At 43.0% G+C, this 27,617-nt stretch overlaps 1 protein-coding gene across 4 annotated transcripts in view; it reads right to left on the minus strand.

The window, feature by feature from the left end:
- Positions 1-2,889: 2,889 nt before the first annotated feature.
- Positions 2,890-27,617, minus strand: part of ncoa3 (nuclear receptor coactivator 3) — a 63,469-nt gene continuing 38,741 nt past the window's right edge. For 2 of the 4 annotated variants that reach the window (XM_080727417.1, XM_080727416.1), the window contains exons 5-23: positions 26,989-27,089; positions 25,741-25,915; positions 23,863-24,054; positions 23,554-23,640; positions 22,088-22,231; positions 21,314-21,461; positions 20,628-21,181; positions 18,479-19,458; positions 18,248-18,374; positions 17,337-17,600; positions 15,854-16,066; positions 14,743-14,869; positions 12,898-13,069; positions 11,578-11,922; positions 10,464-10,649; positions 8,868-9,129; positions 7,852-8,041; positions 6,731-6,908; positions 2,890-4,765 (exon numbers count right to left, since the gene is read on the minus strand). In XM_080727417.1, coding sequence (XP_080583543.1) covers positions 4,754-4,765; positions 6,731-6,908; positions 7,852-8,041; positions 8,868-9,129; positions 10,464-10,649; positions 11,578-11,922; positions 12,898-13,069; positions 14,743-14,869; positions 15,854-16,066; positions 17,337-17,600; positions 18,248-18,374; positions 18,479-19,458; positions 20,628-21,181; positions 21,314-21,461; positions 22,088-22,231; positions 23,554-23,640; positions 23,863-24,054; positions 25,741-25,915; positions 26,989-27,089 — 4,457 coding nt within the window. In that variant the 3' untranslated portion in view covers positions 2,890-4,753. Of the gene's footprint in view, positions 4,766-6,730; positions 6,909-7,851; positions 8,042-8,867; positions 9,130-10,463; positions 10,650-11,577; positions 11,923-12,897; positions 13,070-14,742; positions 14,870-15,853; positions 16,070-17,336; positions 17,601-18,247; positions 18,375-18,478; positions 19,459-20,627; positions 21,182-21,313; positions 21,462-22,087; positions 22,232-23,553; positions 23,641-23,862; positions 24,055-25,740; positions 25,916-26,988; positions 27,090-27,617 lie in introns of all 4 variants that reach the window. The other 2 variants (XM_080727415.1, XM_080727414.1) reach the window with 1 other exon arrangement.

Genomic DNA, 27,617 nt, shown 5'->3' on the forward strand with positions numbered 1-27,617 from the left:
TTAGTTTAAAAGTCGACCGTTTAGCCTATAGGCCCATAGGCTACTGTGTCTGCAACACACAGATTTGGAAATCAATTTAAATATAAAATGGCCTAAATCAGATTCCTGAGTGGTCTTTCGGCAGGGCACGGGTTAAAATGGTTTGGAGAGGCAATTCGTTATAAGATTTATTCTGTCTCCCTGGTGCAATGTTTTTCCCATTTCCCTGCGGTGCGATGCGCACAGCTGCAGGCCCGGCGTTGAGGCACGGCCAGTGTGTGATTGTGTTTGTGTGATAGCTTTGTGCCAAGGGCAGGGGAGGGCGACGGGGCCCAGACTGAGCGGCGCCTCGGCACACCTGGGGAAGTTCAGGTTAAATAGCTCCACATTCCTCAACACACAGCTGATTGAAACATTAACAAACAGTAATCCACGAGCCAGGCCACAGATGGGCCGGGAACGCTGCCAAGAGAGAGACTCTTGCTCTCTGTTATAGATTCCCACACAGTACAGTAGTTATAAGCCTGCTATTAATATACACTTTTTTTCTTTTTTCTTTTCCCCTCCTCCTTTTTTTTAAGAAACCTAGGCTCAGTCTTTGGGTTCAACTCAGAGAAGCAGCATATTGAAAGACAGAAGCTTAATTTTCATTAATGTAATAGGCCCATCTGTCGCATGTCATACACCATTATTTAACTTTATTATTATTATTATTATTATTATATATTTTTTCTTTTCAATAAACTTTGTCTGGCATCTACAAATAGGTTACATTTAACAAATTCTGGTTGAGAATATACATAATACATACATACATATACATGTTATTACTGTTATGGTAGGATATAATGTCAGAAACATCTTTTACAATTCTGCATACCTCATTCTTTTGTGTCGTTGCTTATAAATACAAGTCAATTCGATTCAAATGTCCCCTTTCTTAAATTGTTGTTGTAATTTAATGCCCCCTTGCGGCCGTTTCGAGAATTACCATCTTCCATTAAATCCATTTAACTTACTTTATGTATAGTAACTGGGCACCGTGGGCACGCATAGACAAGAGCGCCACCCTCTGTCTAGCATGCCATTCGACATGTTGCTTGTAGCCTATTGCAGTCAAAATTGGTTGGATCCAGAAATTATGATTTGTTATCTCCGCCAGGCTGAGGGCGTGGCCGAGACTATGTTTTCGCCTCTGTCCGTCCATGTTGTCTGTCTGTCAGCAGCAAATTTCCGGCACAGTGCCAATCATGTGATGTCTCTCTGCTCTGTGGGCCCGTGCTACTCTGAAGGAATTGCCCTCTCCATTTAGTGGAGATGGCACTAAATGGTGGCAACATTTTTTCATACCGGGAGGGCATACCGTATGCCTGGTATGCCAGATTCCCAGTCCTCCCCTGCCTCATGGTGGCGCTATAACAATCAGATTCTGTTACACTTACACAGGCCTCTTAACACTTGAACGTAGGTCATACAATCAAATTAAAAATTCCCTTCGATTCCCTGGATCATCATGGCGCCCATTTCCACCTGACAAGTTTTCCACCATGTTGTTTTCTTTGCAAAACACCTTTTGCTACTACTCCTAGTACGGATTTTGTCCAAACCTCACACAAATCGGTATACATTATCATGTGATCAAAATGTATACGTTTGTTTTTTCAGATACCATTCCAAGTGGCTATGACCCATAGTTTGCGGGCCCTGGGTAAGCAACCCGGCCTGGTCGGACCTGTGCTCTGAAGAGCGTTTTTTTTAGTCATCTCTCTTTTGAGTAAGTGATAATTAAAACACACAATTAAAAAAAACTACCAGACCAGACTGAAGAATAATAGGGCTACGCTTAGGATACTGAACAATGTGATTATTGTGCATATGAAAGTTGGAATTAGGCTACAGGTCTGACTGAACAGATTGTAATAGATACCTGATCATTTACAGTATATCAATTACAAAGCACAACACTATGTTCTGCTCTTTTCTAAATAGAACAGTGTTCGAATTCTCTGAGAAAATCTACCAGCTATACATCAAATTCTGTCCTGAGACATTGCACTAGTTGTCTAAAAACATGATTTAGTAAACCCCTCCGGCATCTGGCAATTTGTTTTAAAATGTAAAATCTGGTCATGGGTGGTATGGCAGACTTGGTAGTAATAAAAAAGTTCATGAATAGGACCAGATGACAGCATGTGATATTTGGCAAGAATTTAAACCTAGTATTTAGCTTTGGTGCATCCTTAAGTTACAGGACATAACTTTAAAGTCCCAATCCAGGTCACATACAGTACATAAGAATTTGTATATCTCTGCTGTAGGGCCGAAACCTCTTAACTCCAAAATGTTCATTTTCGGGAAAATGAGCTCAAGTGGAGTTTTTGACCGACAGGCTTTTTACTACTTTTCATTGGTTCAATATTATTTTAACCAACACTCAGATGTAAAGGGTGTTCAATAGCCCTGATTTATGCCAAAAAAACTCAAAAATGGAGTTAAGAGGTTTTGGCCAGACAGTGATGATATGAACCTAAGAGTTTAATTTGATAATAGATATGGAATTTGGAACTGTATTACCCATCATACTGTATAGTGTATACTAAGCATTAACAATAAACAACCCTACAGTCCCAAAATATAGCAAATACAGTTTAAGAATAGCCTGCCATCAGCAGGGTTAGTCCCCATGTCAGGAGCTGAAGTCAATCAGCTAGACTAGAGAATAATAATAAAAAAAAACATTTATTTGCATTCTATCCCTGACTGGGCTTTTAAGGATAAAATACAGAACCAACAGGCAACAAAAGGACATTCTGGAGTCAAAAGTGTTTAAATAGAAATTTGTATTTACATCAATATCAACATCGAAAGAAGAAGGAAAAAAAAAACATCTGTAATATACATCCTATCCAGTAAAATGACAGCTTATCTCATTTCCAAGAAACCAAAAAAACAGAATGATCTCCAGCCTTAATGTTTTTCTTTTGCACTTCATTTTGTGTCCAGATTTCGTTAACTTCAGGAAAATGAAGTTATTTCCTGAAAAATATAAAGGGATTGATTGATATGTAAAAAAAAAAGAAGGAAAATAAAATAAAGACAAGTATTTCATCCCATTGGTATTCGTCTTTCACAGCCAAAATCCTTAATTCTTCCAGATGTAGGACTTCTTACTATGTGGTTTCGAGTCGACGGTCCTCTTAGAACAGCACGGATAGCTTCCCAGACCCCCCCCCCCCCATCCCACCCGCCCCATATGATATGTACCCATTTACCAGTGGCATAATATAATGTATGTAATAATATAAAATGTACACCCAGCGATCTCAGAAACTATACAAAGATGTGGAAAAATATCTTTGGATTGTGCATGTTTAAAAAAGGTAAGATTTCTCAGTGAATTGAGAAAGAACAGTCAAAGGAAAATAGAGGAAGGGTAAAAAATACACTCCACAGCAACGGTTTGGTAAGAGGAGGCAAGAACGCTGACAGGAACAGGCCTGGGTGGGTGCAGACAGGAACGACGTGTTCCCATCCATCCTGGTGGTACTGCAGACACGAACACATACACACTGCACCAGCCACGCTCCAGCTCTCACTCACTCACACGCACACACACATCGCTGCGATGAATAAAATCCTCCATTATATCGAGGCTGTCCTGGCAGAGTTCACATCTACAATCTATCAATATATGATAATATGAAAGCTCCAGCCTTCTATCCATCGGATGCTTGTCAGTAAGAAAAGTGTCTGATAAAAAAGAAAAAAAAAAGAAGGAAAAAAAAGAAGAAGAGAAAACATGGCTGTTGTCTTTTTTTGGGACAGAGAAAAATGCATGTGTTTGAATTTACTGAACAAAAACCCCAAGCGCCTGCTATAATTGTAATGGTTAAATAAAACAAAAAAACTGCAAATCACCCAAAGCGGCATTGACCTATGAGCAAATACAACTTATACTCTGTGCAATAAAATGGGTCTATAAAAAGCATGGATGATATATTTTGTAGCATTATTTACAATTCATATTCACAGAGAGGACATTTTGTGACATCTAATACTGCAGTACCATTTCTTTGCTTGTGACAGGGATTCTGTTGCTCAGTTTCAGCCTAAAAGCTTAAGAGGCAAGAGTTATTGCTCCAATCTGCATAACGTAGAAACAACCTGTGTGTGCTTATAGCTTCCATTGACTTCTGTCAAAAATGAGGCGCATCCCGAAAAGGCTAAGAAGTGAAAAGTGAAACCCATTGGTGTGAAGGCATAAAATCTCTAATAAGGCTGTAATATTTAAGAAATATTGCAACAATCCTTTTCCTTATAGAAGCCTCCAGGTAAAGTGCAGCCACAGCCAGTTGTACCGTAGTCCCAATCTGCTTGCAGCCACCGCGGCTGAACACCGCCCAACAGCTCCCTGTTGCTCATGCACAGATTCATACATGTGCACAGACACTGCCAGGTTCTTCTGTTAGTGCAGGGGGGTCAGAGGTCAGGCTAGTTAGTGAATCTGAGGAGGGGAAGGCATCTCTTTATTTGTCCTTGTGGCCCAAGGTCTTCCGGAAAGAAGCAGTCTGTTGGGTTGTCCCTGTGGTGTGATTTGGGTCTACTAGAGGTCTGGGTTGGAGGGGGTGTGTGTGTGTGTGTGTGTGTGTGTGTGTGTGTGTGTGTGTCGGAAACCCAGCTCGTCTCCTGCCTCGCTCCGCTCGGCCACAGCTGGGAAGACTCCAGATTCTACTGCCCTCTTCATAAGGACTCTTACTGCCGTCAGTGTCACTCCTCAGCAATATTTCTGCAATGACAAATACAGAGTGAGATGTGTTTAAATATTAATTGCATAAGCAATGTACCTTCAAATGGTCTATGGCCATTAATATCCAAATTGCTGCAATATAATTGGCTGATGAGGGTGTACATCACGCCAGAAAAAATAAACAAATTTAATCCTAATATCCCAGACACTTGTATCAGATGTAACGATGATAAAGGCACTCTGTTCCATTGTTTGTGTCATGTCCCAAAATAAAGGAGTTTTGGGAGGAGGTTAGAAAGGAGTTACAACGGATACTACTTATTAATATTGAGCTAGACCCAAAACTCTTCTTATTAGGCCTTTACCCGATTGGCCATAAGATAAAAAATTGCGAGATAACATTTTTGGACCTTGGGTTCCTACAAGCCAAAAGGGTTATCGCCCTTTCATGGAAAAAGACAGGGAAACCTAGCATCGCTCAGTGGTTTAAAGCTATACTGTGTAAGTTGCTCAACTGGTGTTCTGTAGCAGTATAGCAAACCGCGGTCACGTTTGCTTTTTTCGTCCGTTTTTCGCTCGCGGACCGGGCCGTCAGACCACCGCGTCCGCCTCGCCTCGCCGAGACGCTTTCAATGAGGTCTCCCGTGTCCTTCTACGAGCAGCGGTTGGGGAGTTACATGCTAGACTCCTCCATAGACTCCTCCAGTGTAAACACTGCAGTGTACTTCCTGAAGGCGTGTTTCCTAAACCCACCAGAGAGCCCGGCAGTGTATGTTCTGCGCTGTGATTGGCCGGCAGTGTATAACCCTCGCTGTGATTGGCCGGTAGTGTGATGACGCAATTTTTCCGCGAAAACCGGTCCCGGGCAGGGATCATAGAAAACATATAAAGAGAAGGCTTTAGAAGCTGAAAATAACGGAGTGGGGGTTCTAAAACTTTAGCGATTTAACAGCTAGGACCATTTTAAGATTTGTTTTATAAAAAAAGTTACATGGTATAACTTTAAGGAACTATCTTTGTGCCTTCCTTTAGAAAGAATCACATACACTCTTAAAAACAAACAAGAGCTATTTGAGAAAATATGGGGGAATTTTATTCAGTATGTTAGGGGAAATGATCTTTCCTATTTGATGGAGGAACCGGGAGTAGGGTAACTGCTTTTTTTTTCTTTTCTCTCTCTACGGTCGTTTGTCTGGCCTTGTGGCATAGGAGTCTGGATGTTGATATGTTGTATGTGCTCTCTGTATCATAGTTATTTTATATTCTTATGTGTTGTGTTGATGTCAGGTGTTTTGCTTTTTGTGTTTTCTTTTTGTATATTGTATGCTTTTTTGTTTTGTCTGAATTTTGATTGTGGTCTTTTATTGTATTGTATATGGGGTTTTGTGTGTCTTTAAAAAAAGGGGGAAAAAAACCTAAATAAACATATTGTTTAAAAAAAAAAATGATAGTATTAAATTCCAGCCATTCCTGCTGATTGGACATAGTGTGAAATAGTGATTGGGCCAAACAGACCTGGTGCTTCTGCCATCGCCAGCTAGCCTGGCATTAGCCAGACTGATAATGTGGATTTACTCACACACACGTTCCTCCACTGTATCAGTCCGGACTTCGGCCCATAGATACAGTATATCTGTGATAGCCAGTATACAGTACAATACCAGACGGGCTCTATTTAAGACAACATCTACATGTGTCTGTGCCCACCAAACACTTCATTTTCAGCTACTTTAGAAATGACAGACTAATAGTGCGACCCCTGCTGTTGCTAAGCAACAACTGAAACCCCATTTGGAGAGTAGCACTTCATAGCGATTAAAATACATTTTGTTTCGGGCATATAACCTTTCAGTAGAGAAAAGACAGCAAGCTGTTAGCAAAGAACTCAAACATAAAACAATAGAATCCAATGCTCTGAAGAGATGTTTGAAGTGTTTCTCTTTGTCCAGAACAGGATTATAACATGGTGTCAAATCAATCACTGCCTCCGTCCTCGTTATGTACCTGATCAGGTCCCATTGCCATTCGGCCCATTCCCATGGAGTTCATGCCCATTTGGCCCTGCATCGGTCCTGCTCCTGGTCCACTGACTGGCCCGGGACCCCCCATGGAGTTGTTCATCATCATAGACCCAAATTGGCCCTGGTTGCCCTGCTGGGGGAACTGCTGTTGGGGGTATGCACTGGACAAAAGACAAAGGAGGTATTAGAAATATCACATGTACTGCTATACACATAGGGAGTCTGTCTGTGTCTGTTATAGTGGCACCATGAGGCCGATGTCTGGAATTCTTTGCTACCACTCCTATCGATTTTGTCTAAACCTCACGCAAAAACGGTACTCATTATGTGATCAAGATGTATCTGTCAGATGTTTCATATTCCATGAAAGCCTCTGTGGATAGCTTTAAAGCACAGCTCAAAACCTATTTCTTTACTCTTGCTTTTAGCTGAATTTTAAATCCCTGTGCTGCTATTGACGTCTGCACTGTTCTGAAAATCGTTTTATGGTAGTCCTTACTGATGTTTTAAATGTTCTTCAATGTTTTATGTTTTTATTTTTATTTGTTCTGCTTTATTGTAATCATGTGTATTCTTATTTTATTTTTATTTAGCTGTTAAGCACTTGTGCTTCAATTTCTGCTCTGTAAAGCGCTTTGAGCTGCATTTCATGTCACGAAAGGTGCTATACAAATAAAGGTTTATTATTATTATTTTTGCACAAAATGCCACAAATCATGAACAGTCCGGTTGCCAAGCCGGACTGTAAATTTGCCATGAACCTTTGCACGCACACTCCCACTAGGACAAGGAAGAACTGCCACACAGTTTTTTTTAATCAGCCTTATTATGGTGGTATAACTGGCCAATTCATGTTTTAGTCAATAACTGAGCCCATGTCCGCCTCCAAGATTCACTTAATCCTACAGATTTTGTCTGAAACTCACCCAAATTGGTATACCTCAGTCATCTCTGTAGTCATGTGATTAATATTCAACTGTCAGATCTTTGAGATTCCATTCTGATTGGCTACGATTGGCTTTCAAATTTGCTAGAGGGTCTCGTTTTTCACAAAATGCCACAAATCATGAATGTCCAATTGGCAATTTTTGCACGGCTACTTACTTGTTGCGTGGCATGGCACCCTGCGGCCAGCCCTTCATCTCAGCAGACTGGTACATGGGTCCTCCCTGGGGATTGCCAGGCATGCCTTGCATCATGGCATTCTGAGGAGGGCCTCCCATTCGCCCTGGCATCATGTTTCCGGGTGGGCTGCCTGGACCAATGAACGAGGACTCCCCCTGCTGGTTCATGCCTGCACGTGCACAAAAAGAGCACAATATTAAGCGCTGTATGTGAGCTGGGATGAATAATTCACATGGAAAATGTAAAGTATCTTCTAAGGCAGTGGGTTCTCAACCTGTGGGTCCCCAGGTGATTAACCTAATGTGCAACATTGTTTTCTCACTCAACAGTAAACAAACCAACATAACGTTTAAGTGTATAGATTGTATCTGCACATTTCTTAAGTGACAATTTAAGGAATTTTTAATACATCTAAAATGACAAATTAAACATTGTCCATTTTGTCAAATATTAGATGCAGAAATTGTGAAAATAGCCGATCTACATGCTCACAACGCCTCGCAACACAAGGCGTTGTGAGCATGTACTGTAGATCTGCTATTTTCACAATAGAACCGTGTTATACACAATGTAATGTCTCTCGTCAGGGTGGGGGGTCCCCAGTTAAAATATAATTATTTTGGGGGTCAAGGCCTGAATAGGTTGAGGACCACTGTTCTAAGGTAGGTTAATATTGTTAATTATAAAGATTTATATACCAATTAAGACACACAAGAGGAACGATGCCATAGATTCAAACAGGCCAAGAAGTGCTCACTGGAGGCTGTTTGGGAATTTAGATTAGAAATCCTAAAGCAGTGTTTCTCAAAGTGGATTCCAGGGTCTCTGTGGGTTCCTTTAGGGGGGTCTAAATCGACCCTTACAAGTCTGTAACTCAGACCCTAACGGGTTCATTTAGTTCCGTTTGTACACTGTCAGAGTTAAGGGGAAACCTTGAAATTTGAACGTTTGAGAAAAACTGGCCTAAAGTATCCTGAAATAAAGTGGCGTCTTACCATAATTGCCCCCATAGTGTAAGGCCTGTTGTCCAGGCTGGTTCATTGGGGGGCTAACCATGGGGTTATCCATGCCCCCCGGAGCAGTGACATTAGGGGGTGGGCTAAAGCCTCCAGCTGGCCCCTGGCCTTGCTGCTGCTGCTGTTGTTGTTGTTGCTGCTGCTGCTGCTGCATCAACATCATCATTCTCTGTCTTCTTAGCTGCATAGTCATCATTTCCCTGCTGCGCTGAGCAATCATCTGGGCGTTCAGGAAACCAGGCTATGGAGGAACAGGAACAGATCACGGATCAGCTACTTGGTAAAAAAACGCTCAGATAGGGCTGTCAAGATTATGACATTTAACATGAAGATTAATTGTCACTCAACTTGAATATACAAATAAATAAATGACATATTTGACAATTTTATACTTAAAAAAGAACATTGATAGTGGAAATAGCCGATCTACAAGCTCTCAACGTGTCGCGAGGCGACTTTTTGAAAGTGTTTGTAACTATATTAACATTTCTCTACATAGAAACGATTATGACGATTATGCAAAATAATTGCGAAACTACGATTCACTTTTCCAGAACGTAACAGTAGAATAAACTTTGATGTGTTTAAAGTACATCTGCTTTTACTTAAAAGTGGTGAGTGGTAGGGATGTGAAAAAAAAAAACGAAAATCGACTCGAAAATCGACTCATGCTCACCGCGACTCAAAAAGTATGAGTCGAAAAATCGAAAAAGTTTTTATTTTTATTTTATTATTATTATTTTTTTTTTCAAAAGTTTTCCCCCCAAAAATGTTTTAATCGCTTGTTCGTTATAAGCGTCAATGTTTTCCAAATGTGAGAGGACCGGTGTGTGTGTGTGTGTGTGTGTGTTTGTGTGTGTCTGTGTCGGGGACGAGTGAATGTCTGTGTTGCATGTATGGATCACAGATTCGCATGCATGCGGCGCTGGTCAGGTCCGCGGACTACTGGTTGAGAAACACTAGCTGGTCTGTTCGTGTGCCGCGTCTGACTGTATGTGTTTGTTTACCTCCTCGTCCTCCTGCCTTTGCATGCATGCTTGACACGAAAGCTCGCTTATTTAATGGCAATGTCGCCTCGTGTGCAGTGATTTTGTCAAGATTGACAATAAAACACAACACAAAATAAATACACTACTAGCCGTTAATGCGACACACCCGTGGACACGGACGGGGAGGGAGTGCGAGCCAGCGAGGCAGACCAAATAAAGCTCCACATTTGATACACAACGGAACGGTTCCATGGTCACTCCGCTTCTAGTCTATAGAGAACAGACTCCATGCTAACGCAAGGAAGAGCAATTGTTTATTATAATTATTATTAGGGCTTTGATGCAAGTTCTGGTGGGTGCTGCTGCAAGTTGTGTTGCTTAAAGTAATGCGCCGTTGTGGTCTCCTGACTCTCCTCGCAGCTGCAGCTTGGTATTAGTATAGCGGGGGAGAAAAAAAAAGTGAAAAAAGTCGATCGACGCGTCGATTTTCGGCCGCGATGCGTCGATTCGCAAATAATGCGTCGATTAACATCCCTAGTGAGTGGTTGTGTATTGCATTATACATCAGGGCGTGGCGACTACATACCTGACCACCACCCATGCCAGGGGGCTGCATGCCAGGTTGCATGCCAGGCTGCATGCCAGGCTGCATGCCGGGCTGCATGCCAGGCTGCATGCCAGGCTGCATGCCAGGCTGCATGCCTGGGCGCAAGGCAGGGCTCCCTCCAGGGGCAGTTTCCATCTTCATGCCCTGTCGAGTCTGGTTCATAAACTACAAGACAAATATACAAGGTTCAATTTGACATGTGTTGTGTACCGGCGTATTCCAAATGGGAATCATTTACTGATGACTTTTAAAAGCCCTGAATGGAGAGGCTCCCAGTTATATCAGACATGCTGACCCCTTACAAGCCGGCACGCAGCCTTAGATCCTCAGGTAAGGCTCTGTTGGCCGTGGATCGCTCTACCTGAGGCTCTACGGCTTGCAAAATAAGTCTCAGGCAGTGTAAATTTTTTCTGCAAATTTTGATTTAGTCTTAGTCTGTTGAATAACACACCATTTAGTCTTAGTACTGTCTGTCTTTTGAAATTGTTTTTGTCTAGTCTAGTCTTAATCGACTAAATATCAAAACATTTTAGTCTTACTCTTAGTCTTAAACTTTTAGTCTTCGTCTTTTATGATAAGTTATTTAGGCTAAATATAACCACATAACTCTGAACAAGTCATTGTCTTCTACTGCCTGTTACTTGGTCAAAATAAACCATACATAAAAGATGTATTTGGCTTTAATTTCATTGCCGTTACATACAGTACCAGTGTTCATTTTTACTGCCATTAGTCTTAGTCTTTTGAATAACAAATAATAGTCTTGTCTTAGTCTTCTGAAATTGTTTTAGTCTAGCCTAGTCTTATCGACAAAATTAACACTGGTCTCAGGTTCTTTTCTTAAGCCAGTTCAGCATTTGTATTGATTTTACCTGTTTATTTAATATTTCTGTGTTTTGTTTTAAATCATGCCATTTTATTATGTTCATTATGTAGTTTTATCTCATATCATGCTGCTCTTTTATCTTGTTCTGCAAAGCACTTTATAACCATGTTTGGAAAAGGGCTATACAAATAAGTCTGTTATCATTATGATCATTATCAGTAGCCAACGCAGCTAACAAACAACGTATTCTAGAGATCAATCAATCACCTGCTGTCCTTGTAGTCTCTGTTGTAACTGCAGTCGGAGGGGCTTGGTGGCGTTCATCATGCGCGGTCTCATCATGTTGGCGCGGGGGTTACCCATGCCGGCGATGCCTGGGAAGCCTCCCGGCTGGCCCATCTGGTTCATCATGGGGTTGAAGCCTCCCGGAGACTGGCCCTGCATTGGGCTGCCGCTGTAGTTGGCCTGCATGCCCATGGTGGAGCCACCGGGGGGGCCAGGGTAGCCCTGGCCATACATGGGTTTCTGGTCCATGCCCATGGAGGAGTCGGGCCCTGGGAAGGGCTCTGATGGTTGACCCTGAGCCTGCTGTTGGCCCTCGCGCCCCGGACTCTGTGGGTTGAAGGAGACATGAATCAGGCCAGTTCATAGGGCTCGATTATGACATTTTACATGACGATTAATTGTCACTCAAATAATTGCGATTAACTATTTAATTGTGTCTTTGTCGTTGACAATTACATTTCTGTTTGGCTTAGGGTGACCATATTTTCAGCCACTCAAACCGGGACGCAAAACACTGTTGCCTAAAACTGGGACCCTAAAAGCAATGCGCACGTTACCGCGCACGCGCATGCCCATTCTCTAACGTTCGTGCACGCGCACACACGCACCGCAGGGTTGCAAACAGGCAGTGAGTGATTGACAAACAGGCTCAGTGTTGAATTCAGACACGCAATGCATTTGTTCCTTTTTTTCTGATTGGTTAGGTGAGCATGTTTTCATGAAAAGAACATGATAAATGTCTATGCAACCACTGAAAACAGCTACTATTATTTTAATTCTGGCGAAAACCGGGACAATTTTGTAGTGAATGTTGAAAACCGGGACATATTAGTGTTTTAGAGATATTTGTCGGGACACCGGGACACGTAGCTTGAAAACGGGACTGTCCCGGGTAAAACGGGACGTCTGGTCACCCTAGTTTGGCTTGTAGGCTTTGAAGTTGCACATGGCAGATATGACACATAACCTAAATATACAAAGAAATGAAGGACCTATTTGACAACTTTACACTTTAAAAAGAACATTGATAGTGGAAATAGCCAATCTACAAGCTCACAACACGTCGCGATTCGGCGCGTTGTGAGCTTGTAGATCTGCAATTTCCACTATTTTTTAAATGTTTGAACATAATATGTTCAAACATTTTAAAAAAAATATGAAAACTTTTCAACATGTAAACGATGCACTGCGAGCTTGTATATCTGCTATTTTTAAATAGTTAAAGCATAAAATAATAATACGTAATAATGCGTACCCGGTCTAAATGGGTTAATAGAACGATATATGGGTTTTGTCCATTACCTGGCTCACGAGGTCCGGGATGCCCAGGGCTCTGTCGATCTCCTCCAGAGCGATGACATCGGTGTTGTTGAGCAGAGAGTCCAGTTGGTCCAGCAGTGCACGCTCGTCACTCTGACCCTCACTGGTGGACGGCGGCACCAGGAGCTCATCCAGGGGGTTCCCAAACTGGCCCCTGGAACAAAACACATGGTCAGGGGCGTCACAAGGGGGGGCAAAGTGGGACTGAGTAACTAGGGTCCAAAGTGGAGGGGCCTTAATTGTTTTATACTTTGGTTATTGAAAAATTGCTTGTAGATCTGCTATTTTTTGAAAAGTCGTGAAAATGTGTGCAAATCTTTGAATATATGTATTTTTTTAAGCGAACATTTGTGACTCAAATTTTGCTTCTGGGGGGTCCCTGGAGCGAAATATTTCGAGATGGGGGTCTGTGGCCAAATACATATTATTTTGGGGGTCCTTCACATGCCGCGCTGTGAGCTTGTAGATCTGCTATTTTTCAATAGTTAAAGCACAAAACGTGAGGGAACCCTTGTACCCAGGGCCCAGAATTTGGTGACATGGTAGACTGTGGGACAGTGCTAATCCAAACTGAATTCGATGCTTGAAACTAAATGATGGCAAAACTCAGACCAGCAAAACTCAAGACCTGATCGAGAAGATCAAACGGAAAGTGAGTAGGAGCGAGAATAAGGGAGGACACGTGATTTGCAAGGACTCATTATGACTCAGCACAGCAGTCATAAATGCTGAGGGTGGCAGATAGTTGGACTACGTGGCATGCATACATCTATTCTTGAAACCCAAAGTATCTAGACCAGTGGTTCAAGGTTCAAGGTTATTGGTCTCCCTCAGGAGAAATTTGTCTTGGAGACAGAGCCACATCTGCATTGTACATAAAAACACTTAAGACAAAAAGTGGTTCCCAAAATGTTTAGCTCAAGACCCAAAAGAGAAATTAGATGTTTGCCGGGACCCAAAATAGTGAAAGCAGCAGATCTACAAGCTCACAACGGACCCATTGTGAGTTTTTAGATCAGCTATTTTCACCACTGCCTAAACATTTGTTTTCTATTTTATGTAATTTTTTCGATTTTTCTTTTATTTATTCATGAAATTACTGCTTTTTTGGGAATGTTTTCTGAAAATAATTTAAATTATTAAAAACAAACCACAGGAAACAAAAGAAATTGTTCCAGACCCAGTGTTTGGGAACAAGTAATCTAGACCAGCGGTTTTCAAAGTGGGTGACGGGGCACCCTGGGGTGCCGCGACAGCAGTCCAGGGGTGCCGCAAGATCATTTGATAGTATTTGGAATTTATTTGTACGCTTGAAAAAATATTTAGTATCATTTTAAACTTGAAGTACAAGTTATTTTCAGTCAGTTCTAACCAAAATGGCTATTATCTCATCGTTTTCCTCGCAACATAATCACTAAAATGTCGTCACTGTCTGGCAGAAACCTCATATCTCCAACTTTCAAATGTGTACGTGTTTTGGTAAAGCAAAGCCCTGCTTCATACAAGACTGTCGCACAAAACTAGTTTAGTACATTTTATAGATGATAAATACAAAACGAACGGTTTTGGACATACAAGGTTTCCACCCGACAACGACGATATGCTATGAATATAAGGTGCTGGGAGTGAAAATTATAATGTAGGAGTGCCTCGGATTAAAAAAATATTTATGGGGTGCCCTGAGACAAAAAAGTTTGGGAACCCCTGATCTAGACTAACTAACAACATGACTATACATTATCTAGTCCGATACATAACTGTGTTGGAGAGCAGTCTGGGAAGGGTCTGTTTGGAATGTTGTATAAAATAACAGTCCCTTGTGTTTACCTGTTGGTGTTATTCTGTGGTCTGTCCATTCTGTCCATTCCTACGCCAGAGTCTGACCAGGAGGGGGACTGCGGTGGAGGACCTTGTCCACCATAGGGACTCATACCCATACTGGCTTCATTGGGACCTACGGAGAATAAAGAAAACATCAAGCAAAGAATGATTAATGCTAACGTGAATGACATGTGGTCATGGATTAAATGGTAGAACTGGTGTTGATGTGGCAGGCTTGTAATAATGTCTCAACAAACGGCCAATACAGATCTACACGACTTTGAGTACATTAAACTCAAACATCCGCTGGCTCTGCAAACACTTGGAGACATTGCCTCGACTCATTAACCAATCTAATGTGAACAAAACCGTAATGTTAATGTTATGAGACTGCAGTAAAGCCACTTTGGGGACACTGATTTTGTCCCCAAAATGTGGCATTTATCAGGAACGCACGTGTTTGTAAAATATATTTTTTGGCTTTTCTGCCTTTTATTAAGAGTACACAGTATGAGAGGCAGGAAACAGGAAGAAAGAGACTGGGAGTGACACGCAACAGTGGTCGTTGGACTCGGGAGTCGAATTAGAGTCTACGTCAGGGGTCTTCAACAGGGGTCCTCAGTGTTACTACAGGGAGTCCTTCAAATCTTTGTGTGATAGAAACCTTTTTTCTCCTTTTTTATATTAACCACTTGAACCCTTACGTCCATATCCTGAGAACTTTAGCCAAAAATAGCAGATCTACAAGCTCACAACTCTTCACGCTGCGAGGTGTTGTGAGCTTGTAGATCAGCTATTTTCGGCAAAGAGGTTTGGTGTAGAGGGGAAAAAATAGAGCACACTAAGTACTGAGTGAAAGCTTAAGTTTATTAAGTATTGACGGTTCAAGTGGTTACATATCTGATAATAACACAGATTGACATGAATCCAAAATACACTGACGATCGTGCTGTCAAACGATGAAACTATATGGAATCTGGGGGTCCCTGCTTCATCTCTCTCTCAGCTAAGGGGTCCTTGGCCTGAAGACGTTGAAGACCCCTGGTTTACATGGTATGCACTTTAACCACGAGGTCGAAGTATACCAGCACACATACACACAGTCAAACATACGTACCCATATCCAAGAGCTGCTGCTGCAGCATGGACCTGCTGTTGCCAGGCACACTGTTGGAGCGGCTCATCATGGGTCCTCCCATCATGCCAGGAGGACGGGCCATGCCAGGGTGACCGGGTGCTCCCACAGGGCTGACACTCTGCCTGGACATCCCCCACTCTCCTGCCCCCGTCATGGGTGGACGCTGGGGCATTCCCATGCCTCTGGCCATACCTCCTTCACAACAAACACATCACTTGTCAGAACTACGGTGGCAAAAACTTGATGATAAAGTGACACGTAGAGCATAACTTAATCGTCATAATCGTTTCCATGTTGAGAAATGTTGATATAGTTACAAACACTTTCAAAAAGTAGTGGAAATAGCAGATCTACACGCTCACAATGCGTCGCTTTAAGCTTGTAGATCGGCTATTTCCATCAATGTTCTTTTTTAAGTATAAAATTGTCAAATGTGTCAGTAATTTCTTTGTATATTTAAGTTATGTGTCATGATTGCCATTTGCAACTTCAAAGCCTAAACGTAATCGACAACGACAAATACACAATTAAATAATCGTTAATCGCAATTATTTGAGTGACGATTAATCGTCATATAAAATGTCATATCGTGACAGCCCTAATAAAGTGACACTATGATGATGACGATTGCTCCTTTAGCAGCCATAACACTAAGCAGCCTTGTGTGTCATCTCTGAAACGCTGCTGAGGTTCTGTGGAAAGGTTGAACCATCTCCTATGACCATAGGTCATAGGAGGGAGGATCTAATGCAGTGTGTTTAATTGGGACAGTGGTGTGAATAAACAGTTCCAGGCACGTTGAGAGGAAGTTAACCCATTTAGAACGGGTACACATTATTGTGTAATGTGTATCATTATTTTATGCTTTAACTATTGAAGAATAGCAGATCTACAAGCTCGCAGTGCAGCACCGAGTGCCGCGCTGCGAGCTTGTAGATCTGCTATTTTTGAAAAATTTTGAAAATTTGAATTTTGACCCGATTCTATAAGTGTCTTTTGAATCATTCTAAGGTTTCGATTCTATAAGTGTCTTTTGAATCATTCTAAGTTTTTTTGAAAAACCCGTTTCTGTGTCAGCAATCTGGCTGGCCATCGTCAAAGAAAAGGTCCTTTTCACTTAACTGGAGCTCAGTTAGTCTGTTCTTGAGAGACTACTATGTCAGTGGTTCTCAAACCTTTTCATGTGAAGAACCCCCAAAATGATATTTATTTGGCCACGGACCCCCCATCTCAAAATATTTAGTTCCAGGGACCACCCAGAAGCTAAATTTGAGTTACAATCGTTCGCTTTGAAAATACATAAAGATTTTCACACATCTTCACGACCTTTTCAAAAATAGCAGATCTACAAGCTCGCAGCGCGGCACTCGGTGCTGCACTGTGAGCTTGTATATCTGCTATTTTTCACTGGTTAAAGCATTCAATAATTCTAGGCCTAAATGGGTTTTAATGAGTCACTTACTTGTGGCACCACCGCCACCCCGTGGTGGACAAACCCCCATGCCTCCTCCGGGGAAACCGTTAGCCATGGCTCCGCTGCGAATGGGAGTGTCCATGTTCTCATGTTTGACCAGGGTAGGACAGGGGACGTTCCTCCTTCCAGCCAGCCCTCCTCCTCCTCCTGGTACTACTCCTCCTTCTCCGCTCAGGGGCTTGGAATCCGCGGAGAGAGCCCTCTGGTAGGCTCCTCGCTGACCGCCTGCCATGGGGTTGCCTCTCTCTCCATCTGAAATTCACACACAAGTTAGGTTACAGTTTTCCCAAAGCATACCGTGGTTTGTTTAATTGGAGGAAGGCCCTGGATTCAGGGATTTTCAGTACGGTGTGGAAATCAACCGGCAAGGACTTGAAACTTGCTTGAGATAGATAATCTCATGTGCGAAATATAAATATTAGTCAATGTTATACTTGTTCTTTAATGCATTTTAAAGCACAGACTGACAGATTGAAAGCCTTGACAGAAATAGTCCCTGAAGGAAAGATGCAGTTCCACAATTTGCAGCACATTTACTGAATTATAATAATTGTGTAAATAAATGTAAAGTAAAAAAGAAATAAACCAGCAAAGTAAGATCTTTTTTTTATACAATTATACTGTATATGGTCAAATTTGGGAATACACAATTGATGGCAGCATGGAACTTTATCCACTTTCAACCTAGTGTCCCTGTTTTGGGCATATCATTATATGTAAAAAAAAAAGAAAGAAAAAAGAACAACAATAATAGCCAATGCGTCAAAAATGTCACATAGGCTTGTAGATATTTTGTCGTGTGACGAAGCCCTTTAAGTGGTTAAAGGGCTTAGAAACCCACCACAACAGTTTTGTTCATCTACAATATAATCTACAAGGATGAAGGTAGGCCACTTTACCATGTAAACTGTCCGGAATATTCCCCTGCTTGTTTGCCCTTTCTTTTGCAGCTCTGGAGTCTGGTTCAGGGTAGAAGGCAGAGCTGCTGTTCCTGGGCCCTCCCAGAATCGTCTCCAGGGTCTCCAACTGTAAGAAGATGCAAACATCATGAGGACCAGCATGCATCTACGGAGAGATTTATACAGGTACAGCATTTACAGCTGTCTCTTAATGCTGGCAAGTATGTGTACCTCATCGGTTGGCTCAGTCTTAACCTTGCTGTCCATGGAGTGAGCATCAGAGCTGGTGATCCCTGACCCCTGGGCGACCCCCCTGCCCTCCAGCTCCTCCAGCTTTGGCTTGACGTTGCCACCTTCTTTGGAGTCATCCTTGTTGAGGAGGTAGTGGAGGAGGGCGTGGGTCTTCTCCTTCTTGGGACTGTGCTGCTCCTGCTTCACGTCCGACCCCCTGGACGACGACCCCGGCGCCGTGGTGGTCGCAGACTCCACCCCTCCTCCGGTCTCCAGGGAGCTCTTCCCCGTGGCCTCGGCCGTGATGCGGGCCACCTCGTCGGGAGTGTTCCCGTTCTGCAGGAGCTTGTGGAGGATCTTGTGCTTCTCCTGCAGGGACTGGTTGCTGAAATGGCCCGCCCCTCCGGAGGAAGACACTGCCCCCAGACCCTGCTGGGAGGAAGACGGGCTCGTGACCCCGGGACCACCACCACCACCCTCCTTGGCCTCAGCTGTGGAACCGGGACCGGAGCTCGGCGCGGGGTTTGGTGGCACCAGCTCGTCTTTATGGGAGGTGAGGAGCTGAAGAAGCTTCTTGTGACCCTTTGTGTCGGGGACCCGTCGGCTGGGCTCTAACCCGGCAAGACCCGCCTCTCTGCTGGCCTGGCCGTCCAGCTTTTCGGGGGGAGCGTCGGTGGAGGTGGTGTGCGGATGCTGCTGCTGCTCACCACCGCCGCCGCCTCCCAGCGGACCACCTGGACTCTTCGAGTCAGAGTGGGCCGGCATGCCTGTTTTACAGAGTCCTCCTGGAGCCTGGCCCTGGCTGCTAGAGTTTACACTGGGAGAGTTGTCGGGTTTGTGGGGAGGAGGAGAGGTGAGGGGGGAGGGCATGGGGTTGCCCACTCCCTCACTGATGGCCTGCAGGGCGTTCAGGGAGCTGCTGGAGAAGGTCGCTCCACCAGAACCACCCGGGTGACCAGAGCTTGTTGGAGAGTTCATACCTGCAAAAAAAACAACACAATCATAAACTTAGTGCTGTCCATACCTATACCAGTATCTTAATATCTAAATAGGGTTTTTACTAGTGGTGTAACGATATGGTAACTGAATCGGAAAATTGATATATATATATATCGTACTGTTTTACAATGCAGATAATCGTTATCGAATCGTTTTGCAGTGCAAATAATTGATTGTATGGAAACAAAGTATTTGTGCCTTGTATTTAGCAATTTTAAGAAGTAAAATGAAAAAGAGGGGATTAATTACTTTTCCATTCCATATAGCTACTCTTAGTCTATCGATAAATGCGTGTAATCTCTGTGTCAAGGTGTGGGTTTGTCCATGTGTTGAAATATAATGTCCATGTATTTGCTAGAGAATCACAGTGTTTACTTATTTATATCTACTAGCCCTTACCCGTTCAAAGATATGAGCTCCAAAATGATGTGCAGTGTTTGGGTTATGGGATGTGCACTGTGCATACAGTATATGAGGGATGGAAAGTAACTTTAACTGGTGCTTGCATGATGTAGGAGCATCAATGTAAGAAACCCGTTTCGTTTAATGGCTACAGAGATACTGTCCCCCCCCCCCCCCCCCCCCACTGTCCCCCCCCCCCCCAGTGTGTGTGTGTGTGTGTGTGTGTGTGGGTTTGTGTGTGATTGTGATGGCCTGAACAACAGCGCCCCTCCCTTAACATGTGTGGTCACAAAAGGTACTGTAGGTTAAATAGATATAGATACACCATAAAAATGCTATTATACAGCATACGATTTGTGAAAGTGACAAACGGGCTTCACAGTTATGTCAGGTGTGTTCATATGCTGATGGTGATGCGATTTCAGGTCAATTGCTCCAGCCACCGAGGAGAAACGCTGTTTCATACAGACATACAGACACTCACTCACTCACTCACTCAGACAGACATTCGCAAAATTATAGTATAGATAATAATAGATTTCCCTCTTAAAAACATGCACTATTGACACATTTCACACAGATTTAATTTCTTTTCTAAATAGTTACTATATCGTTTTTAAATCATTGAATCGATTCATATCGCCATGAATTAACCAATAGCGTCCATGTATCGTAACATCAACCATGTATCGTGATGCGTATTTTATCATATATCGTTACACCCCTAGTTTTTACATCAGTGTCATACCTCCAGGTGAAAAGGGGCTGGAGCCCATCTTGGGGCTCCCCCGGAATCTGGGAGAGCCCATGACATTGTGTTGGCCGCCATTCATCCCCTGACTGCCTTGGGGTGGGCTGGTCATTCCCATGCCATATCCCCCTCCTCCGCCTCCGTGGAACTGACCCATCTGCTGGTGCGGATGCTGCTGCTGCTGCTGGTGCATGCCGTGGTGTTGGTGGCCCATCTGGTTCATCTGACCCATGGGCCCCATTTGGTTCCCGGAGTTCATCGGATGCATGGAGCTCATTGGGTTCATCTGGCCCATGTTGTTCATCTGGTGCATGGAGTTCATCTGATGCATGGGGTTCATCTGGTTCATTGCGTTCATTCGATTGCTCGCTGGGCCGTGGTACGGAGGTGCGCCTCGCTGTGGCATGTTGCCCTGGTCGGCCATGCCGTAGGCCCGGTTCATGCCCATGCCCCCTCCTGGGCCCACGTTCATCTGGGGGTTGGGATTGTTCACGGCCATGGCTTGAGGCCTCATGCCGCCAGCCTGGTTGTTCCGGTAACCGTTCTGCTCCCTGGGAGAACAAAGGAAATGGTCCAAGACTTACAACTTACATTAGGTCCAAGGTAAACAAACTTGACATTTCCAGACAAAAAGCAAACAAATCACGAAACTTTGACGATCAATGTGTTCGGTGGTCTCGAACCTTTGGAGCAGGTGTGTGGACAGGAAAGTAGGCTGTTCGTTGGAGTTGGGGTTCCTGCAGAGATCGCTCCTCGTTTGGGCCGTTACCGGGGTGCCGTCGGACAGCGAGAAGCGGTACAGAGGCGTCTCTGAGTGACCGTGGAGGAAAGCTGGAGCAGAGACAAGCACGTCACTTAACATTGTAATTACACGTAGTAGCGTAAAGATAAGGAGATGCTGTCGATTGAGGTTTGACCAATGACCATGTTGTTGAGATAATAATACTGCAAGGCAGGGGTCTTCAACAGGGGGTCCTGGACCCCTAGGGGGTCCACAGAGTTTTTACAGGGGGTCCTCCAAATCTTTGTGTGATAGAAACCTTTTTCATATTAACCACTTGAATCCATCTATCTAACATCCATATTCTGAGAACTTTAGCCAAAAATAGCAGATCTACAAGCTCACAACGCCTCGCGCTTGTAGATCGGCTATTTTCGGCAAAGGCGTTTGGTGTAAAAGGGAAAAAGAGCAGACTAAGTACAGAGTGAAATGTCAAGTTAAGTATTGACGATTCAAGTGGTTAAATACGTAACTGAAAACACAAATTGACATGAATCCAAAATACAATGATGATTTTGCTGTCAAACAAAGAAACTATATGGAATTGGTATCTATGAAAAGGTTGTGGGGGTCCCTGCTTCATCACTTTCTCAACAAAGGGGTCCTTAGCCTGAAAACGTTGAAGACCCCTGCTGCCAAGAGCTGGAGGGGCAGAGAAGGGTAAAAGTGTGCGAACCGTCATGGTAGTGGCGCTTGTACGACCAGGGCTGTCCCTCACTGCGATGGAGGAACATCTGCATGCAGCGCCTCACCAGGTCCTCCCAGCCCGGACGCATGGTGGTGTGGAGGGTGTTCTGCTGTTCAATCTCAATTAGTTTACCTGGAGGAGTGGCAGATATACAATTACAAAGCTTTACATGGCAGCTAGTTGCTAGTTACAAAGGAACACAGAAACCGGTTGTGCAGCTCAGATTTAGGGATGGGACGCTACGCGATATTATCGTTTATCGTGATAAAAAAAAAAACACTCACGATAATCGTATCGTGGAGATTTAATTTATCGTGATATCGTCCTCCGTCATGCACTGGGATCAATTCACCTTTTATTTGCCGAGCTGCATATCCAGAAACACTTAAACCCTCTATAATTGGTAAAAGGTAGGTACTTATAATATACATACTTGGTACAGTCTTTTTTTCACTCTATCAAATGTCTTCGCCAAAAAATAGCAGATCTACAAGCTTGAGCTTGTAGATCTGCTATTTTTTGGCAAATGTTCCACCCCAGGATAATGGATTTTGATTATCGCGATAATATTGTAAATCACGATTTCTTTTGTCACAATAATCGTGATATGACATTTTCATATTGTCCCATCCCTACTGAGATTGTGTATGTCACACCCACGATTGTAAGCACAATACATTACATTACAGAACGTCACATGGCTTCAGCAGAGACAGAATCATGGGGAAATTACTTTCATACAGGGCAGCAAGGCCTGAAACATTATGTCTTTTGCACTGCAATAACAGTACGTTGCTTGACAAAACATTTACATAAATTGCTGGCATGGGTAAAGGAGAGTAATATTCTAATGTCTTTTGCACTGCAATTACAGTACGATGCTTGACAAAACATTTACATAAATTGCTGGCATAGGTAGAGGAGTCCCACATTACCCTCCTTAATGGTACTTGTACTGTTCTTCATTTTTGTCTAATAAAATATTCAATCAAACGTATCCTCGTCTGTATATTGGTTCCCACATTGTATGAATATAACATGTTCTGTACACAACCACTTAATCCCTATACTTGGTTGAACGGATTCCCTCAGGGCTCTATACTAGTGAATGTTCAGTTTTCACTCTAGATCGCTCAATATCTTTGCTGCAAATAGCTGATCTACAAGCTCACAACACGTCACAACACGTTGTGAGCTTGTAGATCACCGCTGACAGTTTCCGCTCCCAGAAACCTCACGGTATTCCCTGCAGATTCACTATCAGGCTGACTGTTGCGTGCTTAGGCTGAAAGCCATTCTGTGAGTTTCTCAGGTTCTAAGACGGGTCTTAGATGGCTGAGGATCACCCGGTTAGCCGGATGATGGTAGTAAAGTAAAGTGGAGTAGAGGCTTGGCGAACTGGGACAACGTATGGAAAAGCAACATAATATTGATGCTCATGACGAGATGCTTACCAGAGAGTTCATGGCGGGTGCTGAACCTTTCCGTCCTTTCTACTGCTGTGATGCGACGTGCCACACAGATCATGCATGACTGCAAGTCTGGAGAAACCACAAACAAATATGTTTTGATTTTAGACAGGAAAGCTTAGAAAATAAATGCATATATTTGATAAAATAAAGTGCATTGCCTAATGTAAAAATGGAATTGGATAAAGAGATATTCTGTCGGTCTGTATATTTGTATTACAAATTTGTAGTACAAATACATACACACAGTACACCCCTATGGTAAATAACTAAGATATTCATAGCCATGAATACCTTCTCCCTCTTCCATCATGGCGCGGGGCTGAGTCAGGGCGAAACACTGCATGGTCTCATAGCGCTGGCCACCGGGCCCTTCCTGCGTGGGCCCGTGAATCTGACCATGGCCGAACTTCACCAGTATGCGACAGTTGAAGGTGTGGCTCTTCTGCCTGGGCGCCTCTCCGCCCCATGAGCCGCCATTGGCTGCTGGTTGACAAATATGGGAAGATACAAGTGTTAGGTTTCATGAGGAGAGGGGAGAAAAGGCCCATTTATACTTGACATTAAATATAGATATAAAAACGGACGGTACTCTGCTTTAATTTCAGCCGTCTTTGTGCACGTTGTCTGAAAGCTTATGGATGTTTCAGTAGTACGAGGTAGATACACAGGCATTGACACTAAGGCTTGCCCAGGTAAATAATACGTTTGGGCAGGTGAAGTTGGCTTTCAGGTTGCCAGACCGGGAAAGTGCTCATTTGAGAGGGGACACAACCGTCTAACACAACACAAGATATCTGTCTAAACTCCTGAACGTGGCCAGACTGCTCCGTCTTCTGGTCTGTGGAATGTAAAATAAGAGCACTGTTTACCTATAATGTGCTGTTTTCACTGTTGCAACATTAAAAATATAAAATAGGTGTGAACCCGTAGTCATATTCAATCACAGCTATGTAGGTATGACATTTATCGCACAGCCCCAGGGGGTAAAAAAAAGTGTTAAATTGAGCTGTAATTAAAATCTTACCTATCATTTTATAATGGAAGATTTCATTTTTGGGCAAGTGGGCATGACCTTTGGGCAAGTAGAACATGACCTATACTTGCCAGATGGGCAAGTGCCTCTGAGACCTTAGTGTCAACCCCTGGATACATCAACAAAACCTCCTCCACTCCATATTTGTGTCAATAGGGGATTGGAATTTGCTTTGGGGATTGTGTAGGTTGGAGGAAAATGTTGCCATCTCCTGCCCTCTAGTGGCTGAAGTGGTTGAACCTCCATTTAGACAATGATTCAAGTATGTGAGCAATGCCTTTTGAACATAATATACAATACATTCTGAAAGGGAATATTAACAGGCCTTAATATACAGATCCTTCTCGAAAAATTAGAATATTGTGTGAAAAAGCATTGCAGATGCCATAGCACCCCAAATCATAACTGACTTTGAAAAATTCCCTGGACTTCAAGCAACTCTGACTTCAGAAGGTTGACATTTCTCTATTATAAGTCCTTGTTTTGAGTGGTCTCGTGTAATATTGTAATATTTTGAAATATGGACTTTTGATAAATGTATGCCATAAAAATCAGAAGTTTTAACAAAAAAAGGTTTGAAATAATTCACTGAATGTCCAATGTATCTAGAATATACAAAAGTTTCAAGAAATATATGAAAGTTTCAAGAAAATGTACTTTTACACAATATTCAAATTTTTCGAGAAGGATTCTGTATATAGTATATGAGAATAATGACGTGTGCTCATGAACAGGTCATTGTGCCTTCAAGTCACCATTAACTCACACAAATAGGTATGTGTTCACGGGGTTAGACATACAATAAGGAATGCATATAGTAGTATGTTGTGTGTGTGTGTGTGTGTGTGTGTGTGTGTGTGTGTGTGTGTGTGTGTGTGTGTGTGTGTGTGTGTGTGTGTGTGTGAATGAGTGATAATAATTAGATGTTATTGTTTGCTCATTTAAGGGTTTCAGGGAGACCCTGACACATTGCTGGGTCCGGGAAACAAACCTGGGACTTACCATTTCCCAGGCTGCCTCTCTACCAATTCACACACACGTGTGTGTGTGTGTGTGTGTGTGTGTGTGTGTGTGTGTGTGTGTGTGTGTGTGTGTGTGTGTGTGTGTGTGTGTGTGTGTGTGTGCACATGTCTCACCATTGGTCTTGGGCAGGTTCTTGTGGAACTCTTCCCGGTCGTCCTCATGGAGGATGTTGTAAACGCTGGTGTTGATCAGCTCTTCCTGTTTGTACTGCAGGTACTGCGTCACGTTGTCCGACACAAACACAATGCTGCCCTCTCGGTTCACCACAAACAGAAAGCCGTCCAGAGCCTGAAACAGAGGACAGAGTTGAGTGGGTTATTGACAGAGGTGGAAAAAGTACTCACATTTTGTACCTAAGTTAAAGTATCAATACTGCACTGTAGATGTACTCCGTTAAGCTGCATTCAGACTGCAGATATAAAGTTACTGAAAAGAAGCTGCTATAAAATTGAGGACTAGTGAGAAAAAAGCAAACTTTTCATTTCCAAGCTTTTTTTCGAGCATGGAAGCTGGTTTCCATAGAGATAACATTGAATTACCAAGCTAAACCTCAGATATATCGCTCCCAATGTGAATGAGGCATTAGGGTGCCCTCACACCAAAATACCTAGAGCGGAATCCACCAATGCATTTCAATGAGAATGGAGCGTTTTTTTTGCCAGTAGAGGATTTCTGCAAAAAAACGCTCCATTCTCATTGAAATGCATTGGCGGATTCCACTCTAGGTATTTTGGTGTGAGGGCACCCTTACAAGTAAATGTCCAGAATTCAAAATGTACTTGAGAAAAAAGTATGAAAGTATTGGCATCAAAATGTAATTAAAGTACCAAAAGTAAAAGTACTAAATGTTTGAAAATAGCCGATCTACAAGCTCACAGCGCGTCGCGTTGTGAGCTTGTAGATCGGCTATTTTCAAATAGCCACGGTAAAACAGGGCTAAAGTGGTTTATGTATGTTTTATAATAGTATAATGTATATCAGGAAAGTAGCTAGTAACTAAAGTTTTCAAATAAATTTAGAGGAGCAAAAGTACAATATTTGGATTCGAGATGTAGTGGAGTAGCATTACAGCATTACAAATTAGAAATACTCAATTAAAGAACAAATACCTCAAAATTGTACTTAAGTACAGTACTTAAGTAAAGGTACTTAGTTACTTTACACCACTGGGGTTATTGATGCACATATTTCAATTACACACAGCCCCACTCGATCAACTAGCTGACTAGCTCATCCCCCAGGAGACCTCTCTATACAAACACAGCCTTGGTGTGAGTGACACTGGCCTAAGCGTTGGTTCTAATTAGTAAGTTGCAGCTAATTGGCCTTGTGGCCGCTGGTGTGTGTCAAGCAGGGCTGACCTGGAGCAGCAGTGGTCCCAGGTGGTCCTTGTCGATGACTCCCTGGCCGGTGGATGACACGTCCGCCTTCTGAACGTCATCGTCGTTATACGAGCTCTTGCCTGGGGGCGGGAGAACACACAAGACACGTTTGTGTCAACTAGAGCAGTGGTTCTCAACCTTTTCTGGCCGCAACCACCCAAAATACTCATATTTTAACTGGGGAACCCCCACCCTGACGAGCACTAAGAGTTGAGGCATTACATTTTGTATAACACGATCTATTGTGAAAATAGCAGATCTATATGCTCACAATGCCTCGCGTTGCGAGGTGTTGTGACTTGTGAGCATGTAGATCGGCTATTTTCACAATTTCAGCCTCTAATATTTGACAATTTGGCCAATGTTTAATTTGACATTTCAGAGGTATTAAAAAGTCCTTAAATTGTAACTTTAGAAATGTGCTGATACCCTCTATACACTTGCTGGTTTGTTTACTGTTGAGTGAGAAAACAATGTTTCACATTAAGTTAATCATCTGGGGACCCCCCAAATTATTTACACTAGCAAACTCTAGTTCACTGGTTGAGAACCAGTGAACGAGAGGAGGGTGTCATGCGCGTCTCAGGACTTTACGGTGGTGAATTTAC

This window comes from Nannobrachium achirus, assembly GCF_963921795.1.
Source record: "Nannobrachium achirus genome assembly, chromosome: 6".
NCBI classification, from domain to species: Eukaryota; Metazoa; Chordata; class Actinopteri; order Myctophiformes; family Myctophidae; genus Nannobrachium; species Nannobrachium achirus.